General features: G+C 30.1%; 6 protein-coding genes across 11 annotated transcripts; 2 read left to right on the top strand and 4 right to left on the bottom strand.

Moving 5' to 3' along the window:
- Positions 1–303: 303 nt before the first annotated feature.
- Positions 304–4,118, top strand: Blos1 (biogenesis of lysosome-related organelles complex 1 subunit 1). Of its 4 annotated transcripts, none has more exons than XM_083057191.1 (5): positions 304–734; positions 860–943; positions 1,024–1,096; positions 1,184–1,401; positions 1,489–1,605. In XM_083057191.1, the coding sequence occupies exons 2-5, from the start codon at positions 883–885 to the stop codon at positions 1,521–1,523; spliced, it is 387 nt and encodes a 128-aa protein (XP_082913317.1). In that variant the 5' UTR covers positions 304–734; positions 860–882; the 3' UTR covers positions 1,524–1,605. The 4 variants fall into 4 exon arrangements, 3 of the variants coding, with proteins under 3 accessions (XP_082913317.1, XP_082913312.1, XP_082913315.1); XR_014427163.1 differs by adding an exon at positions 3,980–4,118 and having other exon boundaries at positions 306–943; XM_083057186.1 differs by having other exon boundaries at positions 306–734; positions 793–943.
- LOC145947357 (protein-lysine N-methyltransferase SMYD4) lies at positions 1,794–4,911 on the bottom strand. 2 transcript variants are annotated; one of them, XM_083057166.1, is made up of 6 exons: positions 4,725–4,911; positions 3,968–4,640; positions 3,576–3,862; positions 3,210–3,493; positions 2,522–3,002; positions 1,794–2,210 (listed from the first exon to the last, which is right to left on the bottom strand). In XM_083057166.1, exons 1-6 carry the CDS (start codon positions 4,909–4,911, stop codon positions 2,203–2,205), a joined length of 1,920 nt encoding a protein of 639 aa, XP_082913292.1. In that variant the 3' UTR covers positions 1,794–2,202. The 2 variants fall into 2 exon arrangements, with proteins under 2 accessions (XP_082913292.1, XP_082913287.1); XM_083057161.1 differs by lacking the exon at positions 1,794–2,210 and having other exon boundaries at positions 2,379–3,002.
- A 1,430-nt stretch (positions 4,912–6,341) lies between these two features.
- On the bottom strand, positions 6,342–7,637 carry Pfdn4 (prefoldin subunit 4). Its single transcript, XM_083057182.1, has 4 exons — positions 7,490–7,637; positions 7,287–7,391; positions 7,017–7,133; positions 6,342–6,808 (listed from the first exon to the last, which is right to left on the bottom strand). Exons 1-4 carry the CDS (start codon positions 7,526–7,528, stop codon positions 6,653–6,655), a joined length of 417 nt encoding a protein of 138 aa, XP_082913308.1. The 5' UTR covers positions 7,529–7,637; the 3' UTR covers positions 6,342–6,652.
- Positions 7,638–7,844: 207 nt separating this feature from the next.
- On the bottom strand, positions 7,845–9,608 carry LOC145947222 (mitochondrial ribonuclease P protein 1 homolog). Its single transcript, XM_083057023.1, has 3 exons — positions 9,063–9,608; positions 8,396–8,966; positions 7,845–8,266 (listed from the first exon to the last, which is right to left on the bottom strand). The coding sequence occupies exons 1-3, from the start codon at positions 9,440–9,442 to the stop codon at positions 7,889–7,891; spliced, it is 1,329 nt and encodes a 442-aa protein (XP_082913149.1). The 5' UTR covers positions 9,443–9,608; the 3' UTR covers positions 7,845–7,888.
- A 1,106-nt stretch (positions 9,609–10,714) lies between these two features.
- Positions 10,715–17,192, top strand: Pep (Protein on ecdysone puffs). 2 transcript variants are annotated; one of them, XM_083056972.1, is made up of 10 exons: positions 10,715–10,833; positions 11,655–11,979; positions 12,060–12,203; positions 13,152–13,381; positions 14,019–14,319; positions 14,399–14,557; positions 14,680–14,920; positions 15,012–15,206; positions 15,305–15,489; positions 15,573–17,192. In XM_083056972.1, the coding sequence occupies exons 2-10, from the start codon at positions 11,662–11,664 to the stop codon at positions 16,044–16,046; spliced, it is 2,247 nt and encodes a 748-aa protein (XP_082913098.1). In that variant the 5' UTR covers positions 10,715–10,833; positions 11,655–11,661; the 3' UTR covers positions 16,047–17,192. The 2 variants fall into 2 exon arrangements, with proteins under 2 accessions (XP_082913098.1, XP_082913094.1); XM_083056968.1 differs by having other exon boundaries at positions 10,757–10,912.
- A 437-nt stretch (positions 17,193–17,629) lies between these two features.
- LOC145947261 (selenoprotein F) lies at positions 17,630–18,798 on the bottom strand. The gene is made up of 5 exons (XM_083057068.1): positions 18,643–18,798; positions 18,429–18,511; positions 18,120–18,238; positions 17,916–18,037; positions 17,630–17,828 (listed from the first exon to the last, which is right to left on the bottom strand). Exons 2-5 carry the CDS (start codon positions 18,471–18,473, stop codon positions 17,647–17,649), a joined length of 468 nt encoding a protein of 155 aa, XP_082913194.1. The 5' UTR covers positions 18,474–18,511; positions 18,643–18,798; the 3' UTR covers positions 17,630–17,646.
- Positions 18,799–19,134: the final 336 nt, after the last annotated feature.

Here is a 19,134-nt window from a genome sequence, read left to right as displayed (position 1 = left end):
GAGTTTTAACCTTTAAGTGGCGCCGCGTCACGCGGTCGGAATTCGGCGCGCGGAGTGGGGGGCTGTGGTGGGGGGTGAGAGTGGGGGGTTGCGCGCGCGTCCCCCCACTCTCACCCCCCACCACAGCCCCCCACTCCGCGCGGCGCACCGGCGCGCGCGTCCCCCCACTCTCACCCCCCCCACAGGCCCCCGCTCCGCGCGCCGAATTCCGACCGCGTGACACGGCGCCACTTGAAGGTTAAAAGCCGAACGCACCGCGCACATCGACATCGATACGCGCTCTCTCTCTCTCTCTCCGTCCCGTGTTGCGCATAGAACCAAGTATTATTCAAGTGAAGATATCTCTCTCTTCATTCTGTGCCTGATGTTCATTTTAGCGTGATAATTTTTTATTGGTGCTCCGATCCGCGATATGTAATGTCTGAAAATCTATTGGTTCAGTGGAATTAGTGATTAGCCAATCAGGACAAAAGTAACTAGAGCTTGTGGAGCTCTATCATTTCGCGTATCTTCTATTTGAATTAGATGCCTCATATCCGTGTCAATAGACATTTCATTCCCTTCATCCTTTGTGCTTCGCCCCCGCAATATTGCGTTCCGTCCAGGTATTCTTACGTCCATGCGTCAAATAGAGAGTGCATTCTATGTGTAATCTATATATCTATGGATAAAAAAGTCTCGAAGCTCGAAGCATAAATATTTAAATGATTTAAGATACACAGACCTGTATATATGTATGTACACGAATGTAATTTAATTCGATGCTATGTAATTAAAATGATTTAATTATAGGTGAAAAGTTAATTTATATAACTTGATGCTATATTTATAAACAAAAATATAAAGTAGTTTTTAATAGCAGGAGAAAAAGTATTGATAAAAATGTTATCAGCAATTGTAAAAGAACATCAGAGCAAGCAAGTGTTAAGAAAAGAAAGACAAGGTAAAACGGAGATTGTACGATTTTATGCTAAAGAAAAATAAAAATTATTATGTTTATTAAAATAATGATTAATTCAACAGAACAGAAACGAAAAGAAGCAGTTCAGGCTGCAAGCAACTTGACACAAGCTCTTGTTGATCACTTGAATGTTGGGTAAATAAAACTTTTGTTTAGGATTTTATATGTATATATACATGTATATGTAATAACATATGATAATAAGAGATATTATTGTTACAGAGTGGCCCAAGCATATTTAAATCAAAAGAAATTAGATGCAGAAGCGAAGCAGCTGCAACACAGTGCAACCAATTTTGCCAAACAAACACAATTATGGTTGAATTTAGTAGAATCCTTTTCGAGCTCTCTAAAGGAGATTGGGGATGCGGAAAATTGGGCACGCAGTATAGAAGGCGATATGAGAACAATAGCCACTGCCTTGGAATATTCATACAAAGGTATTAAGTTTAATAAAATGTTATAAAACTTTACATTCTTTAATTTAAAAAATACATATGAATAACATTACTGTATATTATTTTCAGCCACACAAGAGAATCAAAGTGTTGGTAATGTTTAAAAACATTAAAAGCTGATGTTTTTTTTACTATATAAGAATTTTAAACATCAAAGAGAAAACAATGTTATACATAACCATAGAGGTAAATGTTTTGTTTTAATTAAAAGATTTATTCTATTGTTAGTAACAAAATTTAGAAAATACATTCTTTATTTTTTTAAATTTATATATTCTGATATATAAATTATTCAATAAAAAGATAGACAAATTTTTCTCATTCAATTCAAATTTAATATTTACTTAATATGTATTTATTAAGATGTAGACTAGTTTATAAAATTATATATAAAATTAATCAGTTTAAAAATTTGTCATGAAGTTATTATCAGATTGAATCAATTAATTTAACAATAAGACTGTATTTGAAGCTTAAAAATGTCCAGTTATATAGAGTTATTGATTACCTGTGCATTCCTGGCATGGTTGGTGAGTCCATTGGTGACTTCCGTAATGGAAATAAATTTATTAGCAGAAATGATTTTGGATTTGAACTTTTAATATTAATGTTGCATAAATAAAATCATATAACCTTATTCTAAATCATGTAAAGGAAGTTTTATATATAATTTTTAAGCTCTATAATATTCTTGATGTATATGTTTTAAAGGAAAAAATGCTTCTTTTTGAATATATTGTAGTAGCTTTCAATAATTGTAATATTATGTTATTTTTTGATAATTTATGGATCTGAAATACAGAAAAATATTTTATTAATTGTAAATTTATTTTTAATCGTTTTATTAGCGTTATATAGCAGCAAGTGTAAATTAATGCAGAAATTAAATAATCACTTATACAAAATTATAGTTGTGCTGCTAAAAGTTTTATTGATCATAAGGAAACAAAGCAGTGGGTGATTACATTAAGCCAGAGATATTAATTAAGGGAAATAAGCAAATAATGTTAAAGCGATAAGCTTGAGGATAAGCAGAGCTATAGCATGATGACTACATTTAAGCATTAAAGCATTGCAATTATAAACATTTATTTAAATTTACCCAAATAATAGCTCTTTAAATATTGCTCTGCATGGAGAATCTCTTCACATGGATGTTTACTAACTTCCTTGTACAATATATCTAGAACTGCTTTTACTGCCTCGATATCGTACATATTCGTGAGTAATCTCTCTCTAAAAGGCTTCAACTTTTCTACAAGCTGCTTATTTTTGGAAATAGATCCAATGTGACTGCGTAAAATCTCGTTATATGTCGGCCAATTGTTTTCACAAGCTGGACAATCGCAATCGAAGAAATAATCCTGTAATATCTTCTGCTTTCTCTCGGATCGAGGCATGTGCGCATACACACCACCATAGCTTGTGAATATTTGCTCTCCGATACGTATTGATGTTAAAGCACGAGTGATCATTGTGAGTCCCTCGAAATGTCGAAAAGTATTTGGTGCGCAAGAGTGATTATATAAACTATGAGCCACATATAAACCTGAACCTGATATAATTCCTGGTTCTTGTTGTATCTACGGAAGAAATACTTAACTGTACATTTTAGCGAATCCTTAACTATAGTATAGTCAATAAAAAATATAAATATATATATGTTAATTTAATAAATAATGTAAACATATTTTCATAGAGAGAGAATATATGAGTCAAATAATTTGCTTTGATAATATGATAATGATATATAAATGTGCTAAAATATAATTATTAAAATATGTACTTACTGAAAAACAATTAGAAGACATTATTACGCAGGCACGAAACATTATACTGGCGCAGAATTTAAGTTCGGTGAATTCGCTGATGTCTTTCAAGTCATCCATTTCATATTTTTTAGAGAAAAATTTCGTCTGTGTAGCTAAAAGAATAACCGCAAGGGCTGAAATACAAGCAAATGCGCTAATTCCGATTAATGGTCTTGTAGTCATATTAGTCGCCAGACTCAGTGCAGATCGTGCACTAAAACTGTCTAGTATCCCAGTATCTGTAAATCCTGCTGTTCTACTGTCTAAAATTTAAAAAAAAAAATTAAAAATCCATCACATAGAGATTCAATTATATATTAATTTTTTTATATTACAGACAGGTACCTGGATTAGATTCCGCGATTTTCGTCTCCTGCTGCAATTCTTTCATTTTGATCCCATTTTCTGTTACTACAATCAACAATCGAATAATCTTCGAAATCATTCTTATTTTATCTTTGTCCACATTAAGCAAGTTGGTTAATAATTTTAGAATTGGACATTCTGTTTTATGGCATACCTCCCATGCCAGTTCTCTACATTTTTCAGAACAATACTGAGCTATTGGACACTCCTTGCATGGTATTAAATTATAGCTTCTGGATAGACAATAGTGGCAATGCGTATAATATCTGTGAAAAAGATACGAAAATATACATAATAGTCTATGTAATATTCTATGTATACATAATATTCTATGTAAAAAAATAGATATACCATACAAATTTATTTCTCACCGTTCTTCATAGATAACATGTGCATAAGGATCTTCGATGCTGACTATATCACCAGGTTGAAATTCCCGTGTTGCTACATAATGTCTACCATATATTTCGGAAAAAGATATTACCACACCATCACTGATAGCAGGAACTTCCTGGCTTGGACCATATATTAATTTGGAGAAATCATCGTTCTGCAAGTATCTCGGTTTCTGTGGCAAGATCTTTGTAGTATAATGGAGATAATTTTCATTAGTCACATTTTGTTTTCTTGGAACATTAATCCACCGATCTTTCTTTATTGTTGTTTCATTCTTAATGTATTCAGTGTTTTCTACTGGTGTTGGAGTATCAGTATCATTTTCAGTACATTCATCATATGAACATGCTTTATCCATATCTTTCTGATTATTGATATTCCCTGAATCTATTTGCAACAACTTTTTTATTTCAATTATTGCTTTATCTCCTCTTTCCTTTAAATTCTTCTGCTTCTCTTTTGGATATCCGTGACGTAAAGCTGCATCAATATCTATCAGACATTCTTTATACAACTGTTTCCTATATAAAGCAGCAGATCGATTTGCATGTGCATAAGCCATGAGTTCATCACTGTCAGCATATGCTAAGCTTAAAGTATAACATTCCACAGCTTCCAGATCATCGCCCATTACAAAATGTTGATTACCTAATTTTTTTTATTAGAGTTCATAAAAACAATTATTACAATACATTCACACATTATTATATGTAAAAATATTTACATAATTACCTTCTTCTCTATATTTAATAGAATCTTCTTCATTTTTCATTACAGCACGCAGAGGAGGCATTTGTGATCTGACCATATTTTGAAGGATGTGTCCGACAAGAGCCTCACATTCCTTTTGTAATCCATACCCAACGTGCGATTTATTATTTTGCTTGAGGATTAATACGAGTTCCTTTGCTATCTCCATTTTCTCTGCGTATAAGTAATCTCCTTAAAAGATACTTGGAAAATATTAGATATAATACTATCAATCTTTTTATAATACTCTCTTCTTTCTTTTTTTATACTTTAGATTCACCATTTACTTTAATAAATAAATTATAAAACTAATATATAAATAAATAACAATAAATAATTAATGTTACAATAAAAAATATTATACAATAAATACTAATTGTGATATATATATAATCTTGAATATATTTTTTTTAAATTTATTTAGATTTTTATTTATACTTAATGCTCTAGATTTTTTGTACTTACCACTGAAATTTTAAATTATTTTTATATCTCTCTAATATGTTAAAACTATTATTTATATATAAATATATATTAATTATATATGTGTATATATATATATACAAAATATATATATATATAAAATATATACATATAAAATATATATATATATAAAATATATATAAAAATTTTATATATATATATATAATTATATGTTTGTGTATAAATATTATAATTATTTTATAAACCAGAACGCGTTCACAGTTACCCTTAGACAGCAACCAAATGAACCATTAGATAGAATATGTACTGAGAACATTGAAGCTGGTAGGTGAAACTAAATTTACCTCAAGCCAGACGACAGAAAAAGACTATGATGTGCAGGAATTACTCGAGTATTTACTGTACATGAACAACTGATTAAAAGTAAAACGTAAATAAAAAGTTTTTATATAATATTATAAATGTAGTATTGCTGCATTACTGCTCTACTTCCTTTATTATCCATTTGATTTAATTTTAGTAAAAATTTGTTTTCTTTACTTTAATTATTTTTTTCATTAAATATAGTGTATTTATAATATCATGTATTCATATAACTAGCATTATCACACAATTAAAACTATTATGCGGATTACTGCAAGAAATAATAATTACACGTAATAAATAATCTTTCAGATAATGCACAATGCTTATTTATTATAAAAAATTTCAAAATTCTATTTTTCGAATATAAAATAAAGTAAAAAATTGCATCTAATGCATTTTCGATCAGTTTTGTATTGGTAATGAAAACAATTTGGCGAATATCCAAACTTCACAGTTTCAATTTAGCCTATATTACTCAATCTTCAAGCCTCAGTTTCACTGATAATTTTAGTTAATTAGCTTTGATTATGCTGATTAGTTTTACTTTACTACTCAGATTTGAAATCCTGTGAAATCTATATTTTTATTAGATAATTAGTGTTAAAATATATTAATTAACTTAAAGGAAGAATTTTTCTTTAAGAAAGAATTAATTTTGAACACCAAATTAAAAAGCTCTACTACATTATATGTTTGTGCTTAATATTCATGTAACAATATTTTTATCACTGATATAATAATATATATTTTATAAATTTCATGTATAAATTGTAATACATGTGTATATGTGTATAATATACATATGTGTGCAAACATAAGTACTGGTATACATATATAATATTTGTGTATTTGCTGTATTATTTGTAGAAAATATTCACCAATAAATTCTGTTGAAATATTGAACTTCTTGAGAGAAATTGCATCACACACAGATACACATATAAAAAATGTAGCAGTAATTTAGCTTAAACTTTGTTTATTTGTCAATAATTTCAGTGAAAAAAGAAATTGCATTGATAAATAATGATAATAATATAATATAGATAATTTCTTTAATACTATATTAAATGTATAATAATAATAATAAATGTATCACTGGATTATTCCAATTCTTCTGATTCCAAATTTATACGGTTACCAAACTTTGCATACAATTGTGTTTTTAATTCGCTCATGATACCCTTCAATTCTGCACATTTGCTTTCTAAATTTGCAATTTCTGTTTTTTTCTTATTTTTAGCCTCCTCCAAACAACTCTAAGAATAAAAACATCACTATTAATGTTAGTTTTGATGATAGTAATCAATACATAAGAAACAAAAAAAAAATAACAATACTATCAAACCAAAAAAGCATTATTGCATAGTTTTTAAGAATTTTAACTGAAATATCTAGCATTTCTGACATAGATGTAAAAAATCATTACAATTATGATTTGCACTGTTTTATATATTGTATAATCACCTGTGTCTTTTCAAGACATTGATGAACAAATACTTCTCCAATGTAATATGGTATTTTTGCATCATCATCCATAAGAATCAATTCATCGAAAGCATCCTCCAAGTTTTTCAATTCATTCTAAAAATTTTAAATATATAATATTAAATATATATATATATATATATATATGTTTCTATGTACAAAATTTATAAAATTTTGCATGACTAAATAAGGCATGAGCAACAGTATCAGAGTTCAAATGTGAACTTTTAATCCATCTAATCAAGTTACCTGCTTGACTTTAAGTTCTTCTTTATAATCCTCCAACTTTGCGTTTTGCCTTGCAAATTTATTAATTCTTTGTTGTTCTTCGAAAGTAATATGAACATCAGAATCCTACAATGCCACAAAATAAATTAGATTATAAATATATGAAAGATATACAATTTTATTTTTATATATTTGATTTCTCTCTTTGATATTTCATATTTTACCGGCTGAAATCCACTTTGACTGTTTTTTCCTCCGGCCATTATTATTTAAATATTTTGTTCTACAATTTGTATAATTGTTGCAAAATAATGGTTCAAATTATGAGTGAGGTTAAATTCGAAAACCCCGTGTCTCTCTAGAACGTCGTGAGCGTCGATAACGCCATCTGAAATTTTCTATCAAATAATGAGGTAACATGGCATCCTTTTTAAAATTCCCAAAAATTTATATTACAATAGTATACAGTTACATATATTATAATACTGTACAGTTACAAAATTAATATTAATTTTGGAAAAGGAATAAATATAATAAGGTTAAATAATTAACGAGTCTTTTTCTGATGTAATTTATTACAACCGATGTACTGATGTACAATTATCAAATTTATAAAAAATAAATCAATTACGGGATTTTCTGTTAGCAAATGTAAAATCTGTTTGAGTTTCAGAATCTGAATTCAAAATATTAGAATATTGTTGAGTTTCAGAATTTGAATTCAAAATATTGGAATATCTTTGAGATTTTTCAAAAACTTTCTTTACTTTTGCTTGTAACCTATATTCTCTATGATCTTTTAATTTCCTAATTGGTATATGCTTTAATGCTGTATTCCAATCTTTTGTATGCCTTATATCTAACATTATATTCATTATCTGGTTGATTGTAAAATTCTTGCTTGAACCAGAACCCCAAGGAAGATATTTTTCCAAGGGCAATTTGGCCATCTGAATACCTTCTTTCTTGGCTTTTGCTAAAGATAAAGGTTTTCCCTCACTCTATAAATAGAAAAAAAATTGATTTAAGAATATATGTAATATACATGTGTGCATAATATATGTGTACATATATATATATATATATATATATATATATATATATATAAAATGGATATTTTATCAATTTACCTTGTCTACTAATCCACCAATGATATACACCATATTAGGATTGTATTCAGTTATATCTGTTCTACAATGTGGAGTAAGATACACTAGCTGATCCTTTGGAAATAAATCTAAGTAAGATTGCGATGTTATCATCGCTGGAAAATCATCTTCCAGTATATTAGGCATGTTTATATTCATGTGATGCATAAGCAATCCATCTTCTTTCAAATTACAATAATAAAGAAACATGGGATTCGCATGAACGCGGTTTGAGGCAAATGACAGAACCAGTTGTTTAGCACAATTGTGTATCTCACGTTGATTCATGTGATTTTCATAACCACAATCAAACACAATTTTTGGCTCATACATCATAGCCTGAAGTAATTGACCATGATAAAAGTGATTTATGGTTGACTCATATATGCGCAGAAACAATGAATTATGTCCAAGTCCATATTTCATTTCGCCGGTATCTTCCATCTGTTCCATTTCTGCTATTTTAGCAACCGCTTCAGTTCTTTTCAATTCCTTTTTTGCCTTTACATTTTCCCGTGATTTCTCATTCAGAAATAAATATCTGAGATATTTTCTATAGAATGTTAAAAAAACAGAAATATATTTAATCAAAATATTATCCATATTAAAAATTATAAGTATTTTTTTCGACAAAAAATAAAATATTTACTTTCTCTGTGATTTAGTCGTCATTCTTACCAGCACCAACCAGTGTTTTGGACTAATATTCTCAGGAACTTGCTCAGCATTGTGTCGCAAGACGTCTATTTCTAATTCTAATATTTGAAAGATTTTCTTGTTTTCAGGGTCGGATAAAAATTCGTCGAGCTTCTGCTGTGAATTATCTCTCGCATTAATATCCATTTGATTCTCTTTCTCCTCAATCGGAGCTTGACAATAAAATCGCTTGTACAATAAAGCATTATTCCAATGAGTATTCGTGCGACAATCCGTCACATGTGACGAGATATCTTTGGCGATCGATCGTGTTAAAAATTTCCTATGAAATTTTACCGAGACAATTAAACCTCTTCTCATATAATTGTACATTTTCCAAGTGTAATTCTTCGCAACAGAATTACTCTTGTCAACTTCGCGATAATGTTAGAAAGTCACATAAATATACTGCCAACTTAACCTATATCAAATCTTTTTCTTCTTGAATTTTTCAACCATTTTGAATTGGCATCGATTGTGTAGACAAGATGAGATTCAACCTCCCCGCAAAATTCCATGGACTGAATAATTTATGGTGGATTCATAGAACTTATAAATGGCCTAGTTTACATCGAGCACTTGATACGCGTATCAAGTAGTGAATTTAAGCTGATCAGCCAATAACTGAACCAATGTACTAGTTATTTACTATTTGATACGCGTATCAAGTGCACGATGTAAACTAGGTCAATATCGGCTGCTTTCCTTTTAGGGAACACAATCGACATTTTTGACACAAATCGACACACGTCGCTTTCCATTTAAGATTATTTAGTGACCAAGTGTAAGTTTAGTTTGCCTGTGTCTGATAAAAGAAAAATTTTCGAATAATTTAAAAAGTCACAAATTACATATTTTATAATTATTATTATATATTTTATAATAAATGTTATTATTATTTTAATAGTTATATTTAATGTTTAAAATATTTTTTTAATATAAAATATATTGTTTATTTTATTTTCAGTTTTATTTTATGAATTTTATTCATTCGTATTTGTCAACAATGTTGATTCTAAAATATATGTATATCAAATATTTTCACAAATGTATTCCAATTCCAATCATACCGACAAAATACATATAATTTTAATACTAATTTTATTACTAATTGTATGTTTTACAGAAACATCTCAATTTTCATAATTTGTACATATATATTTCGTGGAATATTTTTAAAACAGAGTAATACAAATATTGCAAGTATTATATAATACATTTTTGAGTAATATTTACTACACATTAATGGTAAAAATTAAAACATTTTTCTCATATCTTTATTCTCAATATATATGTACTTTCCAGAGATATAATATTTAAAGTGGTTATATATACATATATATATATATCATAGAACTAAGCAGTTATGAGCATGCGTCAACGGCTTAGCGCGTGCGCATAGCGAATCAGTCATGTTCTATAGTATATGTCAGACACAGTTTTAACTATAGAAAATATACGTCATTCCCCTTCCATATTTATAAGTTCTATGGGTGGATTATGATTTTCCAACATCCAATAGGAATGCGTACTTTCTAGGGATATGAAAATTTGTCCACGGGGAACAAATCGTTCTTTATTCAACCGGTTGTCCGTCTTCCTTATTTCATTGTTCATGGTAATCAACGAGATTCACCCACCATTTGCAATCGTTCGTTCATTTGCGTTCGTCGTTGCTATTCTCGTCGGTTTTTCTGTACGTCGCGTTCAGTGTCGTCGCCTTGGTAAGAAAAGTCGAAAATTTTTCCTACAATATATAATTATCACTTCGATGAATCGTACCGTTCATCAATTATCTGATAAGTACGTAAAAAATCTGCTTTTGCTCCGCTTTTAGAGACGCTCCGGACAAGCGTTTATCCGCCACGTTGCTTTTATGCCGTGTATAAAACAGTATAATATATAATTTTATTATATGCGCTTTTATATATATACGAATTATTCGTTATAATCTTTACATATCTTATATTTGCAATATTTTTCTACTAATGCATAACAATTGGCTCTTGAGATAAACTCTTGTTTATATTTTTTTGTCATGTATGTAATATCCGGTATATATATATATATTTTCGTTTCCATTATGTGAGCTTCATTTTATATTCGCTTACTTCGATTAATGTGGCTTTGTTACATAGACGAGATGTGTTTGTACATTTATTTATTTATAATTGGAATTTAGAATATTCTGAGTTTTGATATTTTGTGGTTTTTCGTGATGTTTTCATAAAGAAAAAGATATCTGAAGAAAAAGGTCAAAAATTTCTTTAAAAAAATATGTACATACATAGATTATTAGATAGAAGTCAAATGATACGTTAATTCTATAATTTATATAAATTACATAAGTATTATTTTAAAGTTTGATAGAGGATAATTCTCAATAGATAGTGATTGATTTATTTAAACGAAGAAGTATATTGTAATGGGAATTATTTTCAGATAAAGATTGTAAATAAATTGTATTGCCAAACACTTGTCTAATGATCTATATATATGTATATATAAAAAATGAGATTCATTATTTTTAAATGTTTACCACTAGGAGCACAATGTCCTTCAATCGAGGAGTGAAAAGAGATTCCTTCGGAAATCGAGGGAACTTCAATCGGAGCAGTAGTGGAGGCAGTGGTAATAGAGTTGGCAATAACATGGGTAACAGTAATATGGGAAATAATATGAGTGGAGGAATGAGCGGAAGCAGTAGTATGGGTGGAATGAATCCCTGGGAAGGTGGAATGATGCCTGGCAGGGGCATCTTGCCCACACCCAATAATAATCTCTCTCTGGCATCGCCACAGGCACAGCTAGCGATTGCTAGTAATCTTCTTACAAATCTACTTCGCAGTCAGCAAGAAGTGCAACCACAGGTACGAGAATGTTTCTGTTTTGAAATTCTATTTAGCTGTTCTAGGATTGCTCTTTAATTTATTATTATGCGTCAATACAGGTACCGTCCCTTATGAGTCTCGGAAATAATTATTCTGGACCAGGACCGAATTATCCCAATCAACAGAACTATTCTTCAGGACGGTTTAGCGATCGACCGGCACGGCATCCTATGAAAAATCAACGTCCTCAGCCTTACAACAAAGTAAGTGATTTCATACAATACACGACACTTTTGTAAGCAAACATAATCTTACGACACTTCTTTTAACACTTGCTTACGATCTTCTTCTGTATCGTAAACAGGAGTTGTAAATTGACAATCTTTAGTCCACGCTTCCTTGCGTGGACATAAATTGTCTTAATTATTCTGCACATTACAAATTCCTCTTCTTGTGCCAATCGATTAAATAGGATATATCGCTCACTCGATTAGACGTGGCCGGCGAAATCATTAAGATATAACTAATTCTTGTTGATGGCTCAGCCTTGTCTGACTTCTAGATATCGTCCAGAAAAATATTTCATTAAAAGAGCACTGTTGAAAGACGTGTGTTGATTTTTCAGAACATAATTCTCAATTTATTACTCATGGAAGTTCACTGGGGATGTTTTTGCAGAACCGAATTTGAAACTGACGTTGCCTCGTTTTATAGTCTATTTAACCAGAGTCTTCTGTCCACTAATATGATATTAAAATCAATGTGGTTGCACTTTATTCAAAACTACTATCGCTTATATACACAAGTTGCATATTTCACTTGATTTTGATTTAACTTCGTCTTCATGTTTATTAGTATTCATCGAGTTTTGCTCAAATATTTTTAATGGCAAAAATTAGATCTACTTTTATAACTGTGATCGTTGCGGTCGTACCTAATACATATACGATATGTATCCTCGATTCGAAATCGGGATGCGCTCAACAGTTTTCCCTCCTTTTGCTTTCATACTCGGTATAGAAATGGAAGAAAAAGAGTTTCGGTATTTTACCGGCTCCGTTCTACTTCCATTTATCGACCATAGAACTGTTTTCTCCCTCAAATTCCCAAAGCGGTTTCTAGAAACCAGTGTCTCGATTTGAGAAGAATCACAGTTACATCAGATACTTCTCATGATGCTTTTGGTCGGTTGACCTCTACTACTTGAATAGATGGGCAATCGAGCCCGAGATGGCCCTGCTGGGCGGCGTGGCCCATCCGCACAACAATCTCGTGCACCCCAGTCTGGCAGTCAACGTATGAACGGAAACCAAATCCAACATCGCAACGATAAATCTTCTAAACCAATTCCTGCCTCTAAACAAAATCAGACTGCCAAAAAGGAACAGCAAGATGCTAAGACTTCTGATAGCGAAAAAGCAGAACCGCCTGTTCCAAAAAGGTAAGCTCCCGATTACCTGTCATTGGTATAGTTTCTTCAAATTTCAGTAAGTCTCAATCTCTCCGAACTATTTGCTATACATATATATATATGTATATACATATATACATATATACATATATACATGTACATATGTTTTATATACATTTCTTAATGTGGCTATATATAGTATCAATTTCAGAAATTTCTCCTATATCTTTCTTTTTATACATGTATCTTATGCCATTCACGCGCGATTCATATTATATTTTACGTCCAGAAGTAATTACATATTTGCTAGAGTGCTAAAAAATTTTCCTGTTTTTCATCATTTCTTCTCTCTGTATATCAGAATGAATTTTAACGGACATTATTTTATTCAGCAAGAATATATCATTTGTATCTAACAATAAGATATATTAATAAAATGAATTACACTTACTGATATGCTTTTATATATCAATACAATTTTCTTTATTCTCATTAGCAAGATTTTCTATAGATGAACATTATAAATTATTCAATTATATCATTCCTAATCAAAATTAAAACTTTTATAGTAAGTTTAACATAATATGTTCAACTGTCGAGAACAATTACAAATTTCTTCAAGAACATAAGAAGCTTTATTCTAGACTATATTATTTGTGATAAATAGTGACGACACAGACGAGTCCGAGGGCAAAAAGCGCGATTGGAAGGATGAGAAGGGAGAATCTGTAAAGGTTGAAAAAACAGAAGATGAAAAAACGGAAGCTACCGAGTTAAAAGTGGAACCTGTCACTACGGACGATTTCACAACAAAAGAGGCGAAAGAGGCAGCTGAAAAATCCGACAAAGAAAGCACGAAAACGACTGGCAAGAAATCGGAGGCTAGACACGCCGAGAGTCGTTACGCCGAAGTTCCGATGAGCCATATGTTTTGTCACATTTGCAATAAACATATGTGGGACGGATTTGTACGCATTATGAACAAACTTAATTAATCTGTATAATCGTTTAATCTGTGCAATAATTATTACATTTCTTTTCTCACAGTCCTTCGAAAATCATCTACGCGGACGTGCGCATCAGCTGATGATGGAAAAATTGGATGAATCGTATAAATTAAAAGTCGATCTAATGAGACATGAATTGCGAGTCGCTGAGGAGCAGCGCGAACTTAGCTTAAACAACTCGAAACGGCGCGGCAAAAAGGTAAGAGAATCGTATCTTCTAGAAAAGTTGATCATATATTACATATACATATTATACATATATATTTTTGAATGAACAGTATTTTTATATATTATATGTATATATTAATGTTTCGCTTACAGGTCTCTGTAGATTTCAATGTGAGAGAATATTGTACGATGTGTGATCTGAACTTTTACGGAACTTTATCTACACATAGAAAAAGCGAGAAGCATCAGCAGTTGAAAACATTCTTGCATCCCCGATGTTTTCCTTGTCTAAAGGAATTCCCATCTCGCATTGAATATGACGAACATTGTTTAACACCCGCTCATATGAAAAATGCCGTTCAGTGCGAGGAACAACGAAAAAATAAGAAAAAAGGTAATAAAGTAAACATAAAAAAAGGAAAAGTTAACTTGTTTTTGAGTTAATTTTTAAGATAATTTTTAATTGGTAAAATATCTTTTCGCAGAAAAACTTGCGAAAGGAGAAGCTGAAGTTCGCACTGCAGAAGATGAAGAGAAAGATGTTTGCCATGATGGAAAGGTTGAAAAAGAAGAGGATTCAGAAGAACAAGAATACATCACAGATATTTCTGAAAATATGAATGAAAAGAAATTTAAAATACCGTCTTATAAATATTGTCGTCAGAATCAGATCTTTATCGGTATGGATTATAGGAAATTAAAAAAATTGTAATATTAATCTATATAAATCAATTTTGTATGTTCTCTGTATTACAAAAGAAATACATTACTCTTTCAGGTAAATCTATGGTTAAGGAGGTCCAAGGATTTTATTGTGAGCGTTGCCGAAGATTTATGCTCTTGACAGAAGATATGAATGCTCACTTACGTAGCATCACTCACTATCGAAACTTCTTAGCAGAGGTAAAATCGTTAACACCAAATACTGCAGCTACAGAGTCGAAAGAAACTGAACAAACTGAGGTAAGCAATAATTTATTACAAAAATAATTGCTGCGTGAAAGAAACTTGTTTTGAAAATTGCTTATTTTGAATATTGTTTATAGAATGAGAAACATACCGTCGAAGTTGAGGAGGAATCCGATAGGAAACGTCGCAAGCTCAGTGATGAAAATGAAGATAACGATAAACCGAAAGAATTGCAGGAGAATAATGCTGATAATGCGAATCCGAAGAGATCGGATGGAGAAGAGAAATATGATCCTTTGGAAGCCGACGCCGCTGAGTCAGAGGAGGAAGAAAATCGCGAGGCGGAGGAAGATGCGAAAGATACTAACGCGGGAAACGCTGCTAACGTGCAGGAAAAAAAGACACCGGTTGACGAAATGTGGGCGGATATAGACAATGACAACGATGTGGAAATGGGTAATTTGGTCGATGATGCGGACGAAAAGGAACACGTGGATCATGAAAAGTCTCTTCAGAAGATAGATCGAAATCGCAGTCCTCAAGTGAAACCTAGAGGCCGTGGATACGCTCGCGGTCGTGGTGGTCCGCGCGCTAGAAGATCACGGCGATAAGGTAATACTATGAAACAATAAAAATGCGAGAGCGAAAAAAAATGAATTGAAAAAAAAAAAATTTCAATTACATGTTTTGTGTTAAGATAAGTTTTAACGATACAAAAAAATATAAAACACGTTTTTTATTGAAGCATCTCGATATGCTCATGTAACATTATGCATAATGTTATATTTACAAGCGTAAACACATAAATATATAATAACATAAGATCTTATCCATATAAAGGATTTATTTCGTTAGTACCGCGTATCAGAAAAGACGCGTAAGAGACGTCAGGATTTTTGTACATGTATCAGTTTTCAACCACGTATATTATTACTTTTTTCCCAGATCTTACGATCTGATATGGCACTATTATGTATCAACGAAGAAAAGTATTGGATAATGCATATGATTATAATTATATTTGTGTATACGAAAGCATGTAGAATCTTGTATTAACATAAATAAGAGAAAATTGATTGATACCGAACTTTAAGTACACATTTAATACAATGATATACGTAATTGAGGTACATGTGTAATGTTTAATTGCGAATTCATTAAAGGTTATTGTACACAAATTTATAATAGGATAAGTAATGAAAACAGCAAGATATTTATAATAGTATGAGTTATTATTATCATTATTCGTATTGAACCATAATAATATATTAGCTCTTACAATTAGTGTTAATTATTTTACTTTTTTAATAATTTATGCCATTGTAAATTTGTGTCCAATAATCTTTAATGTGCACCAGTGCGCACTAGTGCATCCAAACTGAATTCGCTATAAATTTAGACTTTATATAGTCACAGGAATATTCTCATGATTCTTGATATAATTCTTTGATATGATAGAGAATTATAAGAATTCCTGAACAATTTATGCTCGTGAATATAGATAGGTAAGCTCTGCCTTCTTAGCGATTCAAATTTTTTTTTGAATCATGGGTTGATATACATTTTACGATAATTCAAAAATTTTATGATTGTCTATATTTTATTGAAAATGATTTATTGAATTTTGACATTTCATTAATACATAAAATCATTGGTAATTAGACCAGTAAGATTGTAGAAACAGAAAAATTGTCAAATTATTAATCATTCTTTCACTTTAACATACATTCAAAAATATACTAAATAATTAAAAACTATGCTAAAGATAACTATATATATACACATTTCCTATTATTTACTTTTCCATCCTGTAATCATTTTTTTAAATAATAGAAAAATAATATAAAAATATTTTTCTAGGCAAACAAAAATTAATCAGTTGATCTGTGCATTTCTCATTATATAAAAATAATACATTTCACAAAAGATACTTCTCGTGATATCTATTTAATACAAATTGCATTACCAAAAATTTTTTTAATTTTAATCAATATTTATCAAAATTTGATGCATATTAAAAATATGTACAATAATGCAAGAAGTAAGATATCCAACTGATATAATGGTTTGGAATGTGAAATTATAATACAAAAAATAATCATATATATGTACGTACATGTAATATTCAAATATATATATTAAGTGGATAGTACATTAAGAATTCAGTAGAAATAACATGTGTTAATGCAATATATTTGTGTCCTAATTTTATTAATCCTTAGAAAGATGAGTAGATAGAAATTCATCTACAGAATCTGTATCCCATTTATGTATATCGAGTATATCTTCAATTCTATTTTCCTCATCATATAGCTTAATGATTGGATCTAAGCCTCTCACGTATTTTATGCTGAGATTCTTGTATTTCTTTGGTCGATCACTTTTAATGAAGGCTGAAAACAAATGTATAAGTTAATTTATATTGCAACAATATTAGATCACATAATTTTTATGTTAAATTAATTGGATAGTATGGATACCCTGTATTTGTGGATATTGTCCAAATTTGCATGTGCAAACTTCGAGGACAGCTTTAGGATAACGTTTCGATCCAGACAAATCGTTGTCATTATCTTTTAGACAACATTCCTTGCATGTAGCGCTAATGAAAACAATGAAAAATATAATTTATGCTTTAAATAATCTTGATGAAAAAATTTAATAAAATAAATTTTTATACATACAAAATTTTTTCTAATTTGGCATCACTGAAGCGTTCACAGGTCGAGCAAAGGACATTAGCTTTATTAAATCCCAACACCTTACAATCGTCTGCTGTAAATTCTGCGATGATAATGTCCATCTGTAAAATACATCATTTGGTATTATTATTCTCTCTAAATGTCATAGCAACCAATTTATTCCTAGATACTATGTCAAAGCAATTGTTTTAATTAATGAAGAAAAGTGTGAATTATTTTAGAAAAATAAATTTAGATGTACATATATTGGAGATTGTTCTATATACAAAAGTTATATTTCCTATTACTTACCACAAAGATGAACAAGAATAAAACTATGTATAATGAATAATTCATATTCTGCTGTGCTTCTCGTGTTTAGTTATAGAAACAAACTGAAAAAATAAAATATATATAGTAAATAACACAATGCGAATATAAAGAGGTTATGCGACAATATTTTATTTTGATGCATATTACACAGCATAATAATGAATAGAAAGTACACGATAGCTAATTGACTTACAACTTTTCCATGAAAGCAAAAAGGTGCTTGCTAGTACGTCGCTTTTTGATATATGTAACACGTTGATACGTCTTTTGTCCCGGTTATAACAATAGGTCAAATGTGAGACTGCGCGAGATCACGAACACGGACACTCGAATATATATATATATATATATATATGCATAGATTTAATTATTTAATTATTTATTTATTTATTTATTCAAAGTTTAACTAGAATATTACAAAACGCGCGTTACATATCATTATATTATTTCTTTATGTCATGTACTATTTGATAAATTATACAATTAAAAAACTTTAAATTTAGAAGAAAAATATTTTTGTTGATGCATAAAACAAAAATAAAAAATTATAAATATCTTGATAAATATAAATATATATGTATATATATATTATTAATTTATTTGTTTAGTTAATTTTTTTATTTCGTAGTATCTAAATTCTTAAAGTGAAGAGAGATAGCAGCAAGCAAAAATCGGCCGAAATGTG

This window comes from Prenolepis imparis, unplaced genomic scaffold, assembly GCF_030444845.1.
Source record: "Prenolepis imparis isolate NDT839.2.m4 unplaced genomic scaffold, iyPreImpa1.0 SCAF_2, whole genome shotgun sequence".
NCBI classification, from domain to species: domain Eukaryota; kingdom Metazoa; phylum Arthropoda; class Insecta; order Hymenoptera; family Formicidae; genus Prenolepis; species Prenolepis imparis.
This window is presented reverse-complemented; position numbering and strand designations above follow the sequence as displayed.

What these genes read in the sequence shown, in the direction of transcription:
- LOC145947222 (XM_083057023.1), bottom strand. Translation starts at nt 9,442, where the DNA reads ATGTACAATTATATGAGAAGAGGTTTAATTGTCTCGGTAAAATTTCAT. An exon ending in ACGACTAAATCACAGAGAAA is followed by an intron (nt 8,967 to 9,062) that starts GTAAATATTTTA and finishes AACATTCTATAG; the next exon opens with AAAATATCTCAGATATTTAT. An exon ending in TTGGTGGATTAGTAGACAAG is followed by an intron (nt 8,267 to 8,395) that starts GTAAATTGATAA and finishes TTCTATTTATAG; the next exon opens with AGTGAGGGAAAACCTTTATC.
- LOC145947261 (XM_083057068.1), bottom strand. Translation starts at nt 18,473, where the DNA reads ATGAATTATTCATTATACATAGTTTTATTCTTGTTCATCTTTGTG. An exon ending in TATTCTTGTTCATCTTTGTG is followed by an intron (nt 18,239 to 18,428) that starts GTAAGTAATAGG and finishes TGTATTTTACAG; the next exon opens with ATGGACATTATCATCGCAGA. An exon ending in GCCAAATTAGAAAAAATTTT is followed by an intron (nt 18,038 to 18,119) that starts GTATGTATAAAA and finishes TGTTTTCATTAG; the next exon opens with CGCTACATGCAAGGAATGTT.
- Pep (XM_083056968.1), top strand. Translation starts at nt 10,881, where the DNA reads ATGAATCGTACCGTTCATCAATTATCTGATAA. An exon ending in GTTCATCAATTATCTGATAA is followed by an intron (nt 10,913 to 11,654) that starts GTACGTAAAAAA and finishes GTTTACCACTAG; the next exon opens with GAGCACAATGTCCTTCAATC. An exon ending in CGAAACGGCGCGGCAAAAAG is followed by an intron (nt 14,558 to 14,679) that starts GTAAGAGAATCG and finishes TTTCGCTTACAG; the next exon opens with GTCTCTGTAGATTTCAATGT.
- Blos1 (XM_083057191.1), top strand. Translation starts at nt 883, where the DNA reads ATGTTATCAGCAATTGTAAAAGAACATCAGAGCAAGCAAGTGTTAAGA. An exon ending in GTTGATCACTTGAATGTTGG is followed by an intron (nt 1,097 to 1,183) that starts GTAAATAAAACT and finishes TTATTGTTACAG; the next exon opens with AGTGGCCCAAGCATATTTAA. An exon ending in CTTGGAATATTCATACAAAG is followed by an intron (nt 1,402 to 1,488) that starts GTATTAAGTTTA and finishes TATTATTTTCAG; the next exon opens with CCACACAAGAGAATCAAAGT.
- LOC145947357 (XM_083057161.1), bottom strand. Translation starts at nt 4,911, where the DNA reads ATGGAGATAGCAAAGGAACTCGTATTAATCCTCAAGCAAAATAATAAA. An exon ending in CATGTTATCTATGAAGAACG is followed by an intron (nt 3,863 to 3,967) that starts GTGAGAAATAAA and finishes TCTTTTTCACAG; the next exon opens with ATATTATACGCATTGCCACT. An exon ending in TGTCTTCTAATTGTTTTTCA is followed by an intron (nt 3,003 to 3,209) that starts GTAAGTACATAT and finishes TTTCTTCCGTAG; the next exon opens with ATACAACAAGAACCAGGAAT.
- Pfdn4 (XM_083057182.1), bottom strand. Translation starts at nt 7,528, where the DNA reads ATGGCCGGAGGAAAAAACAGTCAAAGTGGATTTCAGCCG. An exon ending in GTCAAAGTGGATTTCAGCCG is followed by an intron (nt 7,392 to 7,489) that starts GTAAAATATGAA and finishes GTGGCATTGTAG; the next exon opens with GATTCTGATGTTCATATTAC. An exon ending in AAGAACTTAAAGTCAAGCAG is followed by an intron (nt 7,134 to 7,286) that starts GTAACTTGATTA and finishes TAAAATTTTTAG; the next exon opens with AATGAATTGAAAAACTTGGA.